This window comes from Onychomys torridus, chromosome 8 (genome assembly GCF_903995425.1).
Source record: "Onychomys torridus chromosome 8, mOncTor1.1, whole genome shotgun sequence".
Taxonomy (NCBI): domain Eukaryota; kingdom Metazoa; phylum Chordata; class Mammalia; order Rodentia; family Cricetidae; genus Onychomys; species Onychomys torridus.
Window position 1 is genome coordinate 62,230,100 of NC_050450.1, and position 11,459 is coordinate 62,241,558.

At 40.7% G+C, this 11,459-nt stretch overlaps 1 protein-coding gene across 1 annotated transcript; it reads right to left on the reverse strand.

The window, feature by feature from the left end:
* Window positions 1-1,097: 1,097 nt before the first annotated feature.
* LOC118589413 (olfactory receptor 1468-like) lies at window positions 1,098-2,036 on the reverse strand. Its single transcript, XM_036196685.1, has one exon. The coding sequence runs from the start codon at window positions 2,034-2,036 to the stop codon at window positions 1,098-1,100; it is 939 nt and encodes a 312-aa protein (XP_036052578.1).
* Between the last annotated feature and the right edge of the window lie 9,423 nt (window positions 2,037-11,459).

Below are 11,459 nucleotides of genomic sequence, written 5' to 3' on the forward strand. Positions count from 1 at the left end.
TTGTTTTTAATTCAGGCTCATACTACCAGCAGGAGCCCATGCTTTGGATGGCCAGGAACCAGGGAGTTGATAGCCCAAAGACCTAGGTAAAACCAAAGTAGCAAAAAGTTTCAATGACATGATTCCTAATAATATTCTTCTGTCCTCATAGAGCGGTGTCTTGTCCACTCGTCATCATACAGACTCCCTCTAGCAGCAGATGGGATCAGGTGCAGAGGCCCACTGCACCCACATTTCTGAAAATATGCAGAAAGAACATATAAATTAGAGGTCTCTATCAGGTCCCTCCCCTTCAAGATTAGGGAGACCCAAGGAGAAGGCAAGGAAAGATTATAGGAGTCAGAAGTGTTGAAGGACATGGCAAGAACATGGCCCACCATGTCAATTAAGTAGAGCATATACAGGCTCACAGAGACTGAAACTGCAAACAATGGGGATGCATGGTTATGTACCAGGTCTTCTGCATATAGGTTAGGACTGTTAGCTGGGTGTTTTAGTAGGATTCCTAACAATGGGGGGCAGGTGTATTCATGACTCTTTTGTCTGCTTTTAAGACTCATTTCTTCCTACTGGGTTGTCTGCTTTTAAGATTCCTTTCTTCCTACTGGGTCGTCTTGTCCAGGCTCCATATGAGGGCTTTTGCCCTATGTTATGGCACCTTTTTTTTAAGTCATGTTTGGTTATCATCTCTTGGAGGCCTGATCTTTTCTGATGAGGAAACTGAAGGATAGAAGATCTGTGGGAGTAGGGAGATGAGAGGAGCTAGGTGCAGTGGAGGGAGGGGACACTGAGGATAGGATGTATTATATGAGAGAAGAATGTATTGCCAATAAAAAGAATGTAATGAATGGAAATCTGAATAAACAATGGCTCTAACCTAATGATTTTCTAGGATCACATATGCAAGGCAGAGGATAGTATCACTGAGTCACAGAGATTCCCTTCCATAACTGAACAACTTTGCAAAATTCCTGTTAGCAAATGAAAATATTGTGTAGTTTGTTCTTGTATGTGGGTCCCATTGTAGGGAAATATTATATGATATTTCCAGCAATATATTTAGAAGATAAATTTGAATAAAAATCCTTCTACTGCCACTATAAGGAGATTTTCTTCTTACAAAGGACTCTTATCAGGGCCCCTTTCATATCTCTGTTCCTCAGGCTGTAGATGAAGGGGTTCAGCATGGGAGTCACCACTGTGTACATCATGGCCATGGCTGTCTCCTTCACAGTGGAGTTATTAGCTGATGGACATAGGTAGAGACCAATAACTGTCCCATAGAACAGTGAGACCACAGACAGGTGGGAGCCACAGGTGGAGAAGACCTTGTGGATAACCCGAGCAGAAGAAACTTTTAGGATGGAGCAGATAATTTGTACATAGGAAACAACAATAAGTAAGAAAGGGATGACAATTACAAGCCCTCCAAAGATAACTATCATTAGTTCATTAACATAAGTGTCGGAGCAGGCCAACTTGAGCAGAGCAGATATGTCACAGAAAAACTGGGGGATCACATTGTCCTCACAGAATGACAATCTAGACATGAGTAGAGTGTGCAACAGGGAATAAAGCACAGTAAATACCCAGGTCAGCACTACAAGACTCACACAGAGCTTGGGGCTCATGATGCTGATGTAATGAAGGGGGAAGCAGATGGCCACATAGCGGTCATAGGCCATAATCAGAATAAGGAGGTTCTCCATGTTTGCAAAAACCATTAAAAAGTACATTTGTGTCAGGCAGCCTGCATAGGGGATGGATGGGTCTTGGCTCTGCATGTTCTGCAGCAATTTGGGCACTGTGACAGAGGAGAAGCAGAGGTCAGAAAAGGACAAGTTGCTGAGAAAAAAATACATGGGAGTGTGGAGATGGGAGTCCAGTAGAATGAGGAGGATGATGATGAGGTTCCCCAGGACAGTGGTGAGGTAAAAGGCCAGGAACAGGGTGTAGAACAGGTGCTGGTGCTCTGGGGGGATGGGCAGGCCCAGGAGGAGAAACTGAGAGACAATAGTTTGGTTCTTCATTATCATTCATCTCCAGTATCCTAATTGGAAAATATCAGGATTCCCTAAAATTCAAAGTAAAAATGGACATATATTTAGGATATATATTGTACAACAAAGGATCTGCAAGTCATCAGATTAATTATAATCTCAAACTCCAAATGTTTATAATCATTACAGTCATCAATTATTTTTATCCACTTTTCTAAACAAGTTTCTATCTCTCATCCTTTCCTAGACACTTCTATGCTATTTCTTCTGAGATACATAATAGACAAATAATTCTCTCTCCTGATGTCTGCTCAACTGTTGTTTTTAATTTGTAATTTTGTCATTTGTAATTTGCTCTATGTTGTTTTGAATAGTCAATATTCTTGAATTTGGATAAATTTTATCATCATAATGCTATGTAAATTATAAGATAAACACACATACTCCAGTGCCCCACATCACCATTTCAAACTCAGACACGCATATCTCTGTAACATACATATTTCTGCTCCACTATTCACTAGTCATTTTCCCTCCATTGCATGTATGACAGGCATCAGAAGCTCAGAAGTCCCAAGTGAAATTCATGTTTTCACTGTTTTGTCTCTCAAATCATTCTTTACTTTCCTACCTCCCGGTATCCCAGGTATTGCAGAAGGAAACAAAGGTTTGAGTCAGAACTCTGTGAATATTGATCCATTCATTTTTTCATACCTTAAACTGCTGTCATACATTATAAGTCTCCCCTTTATTCTCCTCCTATTTCATTCATACCTTTCTGTAAAAGTGTACTCGTATGTGAGGGTCACATCTTTCCTTTACTGGAATACAATAGCAGACTCCGCTCAAGTCTATGTTCTCATGTCTCCTCACCTGTCTCTGCTCCTTCAACCTGCTTCATTTATACTGTGGCTTTCTAATAGAGGAGTTTCACCATCTCTTGTCTGATTTATTCTTCATACTGCCATTGTTGCTCTGAGGTTAAGGACAAAGCTCCTATCAGGGACACAATTGTAGTTTCATTATCTCACATGTGCCAGTGGTATATCCCCATGTGAGCTCAGTGACACTTGCTTTTCTCTCTTATCAATGTTGGGGTAAAAACCCTTCACCTCCAACATTTCCGAGTTTCTCATCTACTTCTATATCACTTCCTCCCTCCTGCTTCTCTTTCATCTGTTTCATCCTCACTCATACACTCGCTGTGTATGCTTATAACATACACAGCAGAATTTATTCTATCTCTCCACAAGTGAGACCTTCAGCCATGTTTCATAGTATCCTATATGTATCCCATGCATTTAATACTGTGATCACTGCTTTAAGATACCTCTCCATCAACTGTAAACTATGTGCAGGAAAGGTCTCATATGTCTTCTTTCTATTTGATTATTTATAATCATTCTTATTCTCCAACTAGGGCCAGTACCTGTCACAATGCACAAATTTTGCTAGTGAAGATTTGTTACCTGCTGGTCACAATAATGTAGTTTTCTTCAACTTCAGTGTTAGGAAAGAAAAACATTTAAACAGAAAGACTTGACCAATTAGCACTAAAATTTATACTTAATAATGAATGTCAGAGATCTAATGTTGCATTTCTGCGGTGTTAGGGTTAGTCATTTGCATTATTCCTCAGTAATAGTGATGACTCCAAATTATGTTCATATGCTTTAATCCACAAAATGTCATTGATATTGATACAGAAGACAAGATTAGAAGTTTTATGAATAATAAAAAACAAAGCAACAAATTAGTTTGGAATCTTCACTTGAGTTATTGCTCAGATGTCTATACTGTGTGTGATGGTTAATGTATGCATCAAGTGGGTGAAGCCTGATAATAATATTGTACAAATACTAGTTGCTATGCAGATATCTTTGTTTTTTCAAGACATGGTTTCTAAGTGTAACTATGCAGATAGTCTATAAATGTCATTTAATATGTAGACTTTGAGTAAAATAACTAACACTTCATCACACAATGAGCTTCATGTAATCAGAAGAAGGAATTAGAGGAACAAGGCAGCTCATAGTAAAAAAAAAAAAATACATTTTCTGCCTAAGATACAACTCTGTAACCTCTACTCATCTCAAGGATTCCAATATTCTAGAAAGCTCTTCAAATGTTATCCTTACTAGCCTATCACACTGGGCAGTCTGTAAACTAAGTCACATATATGGGTGCGCACGCGCGCGCGCACACACACACACACACACACACACACACACACACACGACATGTGTTATTCTGTGATTTTGTACAACCACTGGTTAATGAATCTATCACGACTTGAAGCTCACAAAAGAGTAAAAAACATCAAGAGACCTAAGCAACTTTCTCTGAAATGCTACAACCAAGTAAAACTGCTTGTATCTTCACAGACTGACAGTGTTCAGTACAGCTGAATTCAGAGTTTGCACACATAGACGTGGTAGATTACCATTACAGAGGGGAACCCTGTAGGAAAAAGAAATCATGCACCATTTAAAAAGATGCTCTCCTTATGTATCCAAGACTGGCCTCAAACATGCAGCACTCCTGCCTCGGCTTCCTGAGCACTGGCACTATGGGCAAGGGTCACTGTGCCCAGTTCCTCCTTCTACTGTAGAGAACAGTGCCTTTGTGTTCGGTAGGAAGGTGTGCAAAGACCAGAAGCTGGAGAAGTCACCATCAACTGTTATTCCTGATGGGCCAATGGACTTAATACCATCTTTAGATATTCATCCCACCCTTACTAAACTCAAATTAAACAGCACATAAAAATCCCAGGGGGTATGTTTCTAACATTTGGTACAATTGCATAGCATCTTGGATTCTACAGAAGCACTGAGTTTGAATGAGTAGCTCTTCTTGTACATTTACCTGAACACCCAGATGATATCAATGTCTTCCTTGACGGACTGCACTTAGGAGCAATCACAGATTTTACCACTAAAACACAGATTTTTGAACTTGTCCAGAGAAAACTAATCATCATATTGAGCAGGACATTGTTCATAATTTGTTAAGACCCCACAGGTGAAAGTATCATAAACAACAGTTCAGCACTACAGCAGTGAACTCCATCTCACAGCGCCGTTCTTGTGTTGAAATGGTGTGATACTGAGAGAAAATTACATGATGAGTAATTGTAATGAACCCATCAATATGAAAGTGATTATACGATGATCATGAAATAAATCCTTGTACAATGTGATGGTGTCTTGGGAGACAGAAAAAACAAGAATGTTATCATACCTTGAAAACTGTCCTACATCACACTGGAAATTCATGTGAGTTGGCAGCAAGACACTAGCTTATTTTCCTGACAATTTAGCCAGTTCTGCTGAGGCTAGGTCAAAGTTTCTGGTTCAAGACATTCTCACCTGTATTTTATTTGTTCCAGTGGCCTCTGTACTCATCATCTATCTACCCCATCTCTACTCTCATCCCCCTGTGGCCATTGCTGGGCCTTAGAGGCCCTGCATCCCTTTGGAACCCAGATCCTGTATAACTCATTAAAGATTTAATAATTATCCAGGACTTTCCTAGGACCAATTTACTCCAAGATTTTCTAGTGCAGAAAATTATTATCACTGACCACTCCTTCCTACACTCAGGGGGAAGTGAAAGTTAAATAACAACAATAAACAAAGGACCTAAACAAATAGCAGCAACAAGAAAGCCCCCAAAGCTTGAAAAGATGCCAATTCCTCACCTGTTCAGGTAATATATGGGGGATTCTATGTAACCGGAGCCCAATTCCTAGGGATAAAAGTGAAGAAGGACGACTGAAAAACTACCCCAAATTATTAGGCATTATTCTGATTGTTAATGATTTCAAGTCTCTTACATAACAAAAAATTTACATAAGAACCCTATCAGCAGGGTCTTTTGGGAGGCAGGTAATGGTAGAAAGCCTAGACTTTAATAGCTAATCCATCTCTCCAGCCCATGCAACTGTAGTTTTTTGGTGGGGAATTTTTTTTCTTTATTTAGCAATTTTTTATTCATTTTACATACCAACCACAGATGGTCCTCTCCTCCCTCCTGCCACTTCCCTTGGCAGCTATCCTCCACAACTGACTCCCTATCCCCTCCTACGAAAAGGTAAGGCCTTCCATGGGGAGTCAGCAAATCCTGGTACGTTCAATTGAGGCAAGTCCAAGCCCTTCCCCATGCATCAAAGCTGTGTAAGGTGTCCCACCATAGGTAATGGGCTCCAAAAAGCCTGCTCATGCACCAGAGATGGATCCTGGTCCCACTGCCAGGGGTCCTTAAATAGACCAAGCTACACAACTGTCTGGCTGATGCAGAGGGCCTCGTCCAGTCCTGTGCAGATTCCACGGCTGTCAGTCTAGACTTCATGAATTCCCACCAGCTTGGTTCGGTTGTCTCTGTAGCTTTCCCTATCGTGATCTGAATGCCCCTTGGTCATAGAATCCCTCTTCCCTCTCTTCGACTGGACTCCTGGAGCTCGGCCTGGTGTTTGGCTGTGGATCTCTGCATCTGCTTCCATCAGTTACTGCATGGAGGCTCTATGATGACAGCTAGGATATTCACTAATCTGATTCCTGGGGTAAGGCAGTTAAGGCACCTTCTCCCCTATTGCTAGTAGTCAAAGCTGGGATCATCCTTGTGGGTTCCTGAGATGTTTCCTAGCACCGGGTTTCTTCCTATCACCATGATGTCTCCCTCTATTTAAATATCTGTTTCATTGTTCTCCCACTCTGACCTTCCCCCAGCTCAACCATCCCATTCCCTCATTTTCTCAGCTCTCTTCCCCTCCCCTCTATTCCCCCCCACCTCCCCCAGTTTACTCAGGAGATTGTGTTTATTTCCCCTTCCCAGGGACATCCATGCATCCTTCTTAGAGTCCTCTTTGTTAGCTAACTTCTCTGGAGTTGTGGGTTGTAGTCTGGTTATCCTTTGTTTTACACTAGCATCCACTTATGAGTGAGTACATAACATGTTTGTCTTTTTGAGTCTGGGTTACCTCCCTAGTTCCATCTATTTGCCTGCAAATTTCATGATGTCATTATTTTTTACTGCTGAGTAGTTCTCCATTGTATATATGTACCACATTTTCTTCATCCATTCTTTGGGTGAGGGACATATATGTTGTTTCCAGGTTCTAGTTATTACAAATAAGGCTGCTATGAACATAGTTGAGGAAGTGTCCTTGTGGTATGATTGAGCATTCCTTGGGTATATGCCCAAGAGTGCTATAGGTGGGTCTTGAGGTAGATAGATTGCCAATTTTCTGAGAGGCAGCCATACTGATTTCCAATGTAACTGTACAAGTTTGCACTCCCACCAACAGTAGAGTGATTCCCTTGCTCCACATCCTCTCCAGCATAAGCTGTCAAGTGTTTTTGATCTTAGCCATTTTTATGGGTATGAGATGGTCATTTTCATTTGCATTTCCCTGATGATTAGGGATGTTGAGCAATTTCTTAATGTCTTTCAGACATTTGAGATTCTTCTGTTGAGGCAGCAGATGCAGAGATTAATCCACTGTCAGTTCCTTTGGTCCACCTGTCAGGTTTTTTTCCTTTTTTTTTTAAATTATATTTGTGTTTTAATTTTACACATCAGCCATGGGTTCCCCTGTCCTCCCCCCTCCCACCCCCACCCCCACCTACGCCCCAGCCCCTCTCCTCCATTCCCATCTCCTCCAGGGCCAAGACTCCACTGGGGATTCATTTAAACCTGGTGGATTCAGTATAGGCAGGTCCTGTCCCCTCCTTCCAGGCTGAGCAAAAAGTGTCCCTGTGTAAGCCCAAGGTTCCAAACAGCCAGCTCATGCACTAAGGACAGGTCCTGGTCCCACTGCCTGGGTTCCTCCCAAACAGTTCAACGTATTCAATTGTCTCACTTATCCAGAGGTCCTGATCTAGCTAGGGGCTCCACAGCCTTTGGTTCACAATTCATATGCTTCCGTTCGTCTGGCTTTTTGTCCTCGTGCTTTTTCCAATCCTGGGCTCAACAATTCACGCTCCCACAGTCCCTCCTCCTTCTCAACCACTGGACACATGGAGCTCCACCTGTGGCCTGACTGAGGATCTATGCATACACTTCCAACAGTCACTGGATGAGAGTTCCAGCCCGACCGTCAGGGTGTTTAGCCATCTGATCACCAGACTAGGTCAGATCAGGCTTTCTCTCAACCACTGCCAGCAGTCAACAGAGGATGCATCTCTGTGGACCTCAGGGGACCTCTCCAGCACTCTGCCCACTCCTGTTCTTATGTGATCCTCATCCATCTTTGGCTACCATTCCTTGTTTTCCCTTTCTGTTCTTGATCCAGCTGGGATCTCCTGCTCCCCCAAGCCTCCCTTCCCTCAAACCTTGCCCTTCATTTCTCCCACTGTTGTTCAGGTTGTTCATGTAGATCTCATCCATTTCTCTGTCATTTGGTTATCCCTGTGTCTTTTCTAGGGTCCTGTTTTCTAGGTAGCCTCCCTGGAGTAGTGTAGCAGTCTAGTCATCTTTGTTTTACATCTAGTATCCTCCTACGAGTGAGTACATACCATGTTTGTCCTTCTGAGTCTGGGTTACCTCACTCAGGATGATTTTTTCTAGATCTATCCATTTGCCTGCAAACCTCATGATGTCATTGTTTTTCTCTGCTGAGTAGTACTCCATTGTGTATATGTACCATATTTTCTTTATCCATTCTTCAGTTGAAGGGCATCTAGGTTGTTTCCAGGTTCTGGCTATTACAAACAATGCTGACATGAACATAGCTGAGCAAATGCCCTTGTGGTATGACTGACAATTCCTTGGGTATATGCCCAAGAGTGCTACAGCTGGGTCTTGGGGGAGATGGATTCCCAATTTTGTAAGGAAGCACCATATTAATTTCCAAAGTGGCTGTACAAGCTTGCATTCCCACCAGCAGTGGAGGAGAGTTTCCCTTGCTCCACATCCTCTCCAGCATAAGCTGTCTTCTGTGTTTTTGATCTTAGCCATTCTGACAGGTGTAAGGTGGTATCTCAGACATTCCTTAAATGTCTTTCAGCCTTTTGAACTTCCTCTGTTGAGTATTCTTTGTTTAGTTCTATAGCCCATTTCTTAAATGGACTGTTGGGCATTTTTTTATATTTCCCCTTTTCTATTTTAATAAAAATAGGAAAGAGTTATAGCTAATATAAGAAAAACTATATACAAAAGTACAATAACTATATATACCATATATACAAACAATAAATACCTAAACAATGTCTAGTCCATTTGCATTTGACAAATTCAGAGAAAATAATTCCATTATCTATCCTATTTTGGTAAGTCCAAAATGTACCTGATTCACTTTCTATCCTAACTTATATTGCTAACAGAACTGTCTTATAACGTCTTCCAAGTTTACACACTTACAGCTCTTAGTGAGTTTTTCTGAAATCCTTAAAAAGATAATTATAACTGTAACTAACTGATCTTCAACTCCCTCAGAGACCCAAGAAGGAAATAATACTACCTAATAAAAAATAGAAACAGAAAGTGAATGCAAGTAGCTTCAAAAAAAAAAAATGTGAGTTGACAGAAACAGCCAGCTGCCTGGACAGTCACCTGAGGTTTCTCCACAGTGTTGGGGCATCATCTTCAGCCTATAGGCTTAGTGTATCTGACAAACTCATTTGTGAACTAGGATGTATACAAGGTCAACATTTTGACCTCACATTTGGTGAGAGCAGTTCATGTACCAGAAACACCTGAATTCCATTAGTGTCATGTCATGATTCAGGATTTTAAATTCTGGAAATTATTGATGTTTTTTTCTTCAATTTAGCTGTCCATTTTTCTTGGCTGTGTATATGTGGCTTCATCTCAGCATCCCTGTTCTTCTCCAAATCCCTCTATTAAATGCCAGTCTACTATTGAGATGGGTGAGCTTAGTTATTCTTCAAGAATAACTGCTTCATCTGCTGCGCACATCAGAAGCCATTGGCCCACTCCCTGTTCAGCTGCCTTCGAAGAAAAGGGCACAGTACCTTTTACAGATTACAAAGGCCACTCACTTCAGGGATGGTGCCATATTGTCCTGGCTTCAGAAGATGCCTTTTGTTAAAGCTACAATCACACTTGTTTTGGCAAGAATCGGTAGTCCTTTGTTTCATGTCCTGTCTGTCCTGTTTGTCAGCAGTTGATTCGAGGATACTTTGTTGTCCAGTGGCTAACTTTTGCCACAATGAAAGTTAACTCCATATGCAGTTTCTTCAATGCTCATATTTTCTCTGAAGTAGATTGGTACTGCCAGGAGCCGACATGTCTCATAGTCATAGCAAAAAAGAAAAATTCCTAAGTTATTAAAACATTTTAAATGCCATATTCTGTAGATCTCTGAAGGGTTTGAAGATGACCTGTCTATCTAAAATATATCTGTTTGATCTTGAAAGCACACCTAATATGACTACAAGTTCAATTGTAATGTCTAACCACTAACTTTCATTCCTATATATCCTAATAGTTGGTAATACTAACATTCAAGGATTAGCAAATTGCATTACATTGTTAAATGAATGGTATAAATACAATATCTCGAGCAAGATTAGAAATATGTATATGGCATATTCTAACAATCTCAATCTCAATAATAATAATAATTTGTATACAATATAAAACAACCCAAACCAATGTAAAGTATTTAAAACTAGTAATTGTCTTTTTCTTTTTTTTCTTTAACAAGCACCTTTTGCCTAGCCCTTTTCCTAACCCTTGACAACAACTTATAACCAACCCTCCTAAACAATGAAAACTATCCCAGATCTAAAACCCATTAAAAGACCAAAAAACCACCCAACCCACACCACCCCTTTGGGAATGTGGGCGTCGTATTCTTAAAATGGCTTCCTGCTGGGCATGGGCGAAGTTGTCTTTATCCTGAAAAGAAAAATTTTGGGTTAATTGAAAAATTCTAGGAAATATAACTATGTTCTTTGTTATCCATAATGCCAAAGTTCAGGGTTTATCTCAAGTCCTTATTCAAGTAGTCTTTGAAACTGGATCATCTCAGCTAGCCATCTCAGAATTGCTCTAAGTACTTTGTAGTCCAAAGCTGATCTGTAGATGATGTTTGTCAGCTTAGTGATATTATTTTCCACATAGAATTGTCGTTGTGGGGCCCCATATTATTTGTGGAGATTTCAGTTGATGTTAGGCCTGGCCATGATTTTCTGCAGAAAACTGATTTTGATGTCAAATTTCTTGAGTTCTTTACATATTCTGGATATCAGCCCTCTGTTAGATGTGGGGTTGGTGAAGACCTTTTCCCATTATGTAGGCTGTCGCTTTGTTTTGTTGACCATGTCCTTTGCTCTACAAAAGCTTCTCGGTTCCAACAGGTCCCATTGATTGATTGTTTCTCTCAGTGTCTGTGCTACTAGTGTTACATTTAAAAGTGATCTCTGGTGCCAATGCATTCAAGACTACTTCCTACTTTCTCTTCTATCAAGTTTAGAGTAACTGGATTTATGTCGA

What these genes read in the sequence shown, in the direction of transcription:
- LOC118589413 (XM_036196685.1), bottom strand. Translation starts at nt 2,036, where the DNA reads ATGATAATGAAGAACCAAACTATTGTCTCTCAGTTTCTCCTCCTGGGC.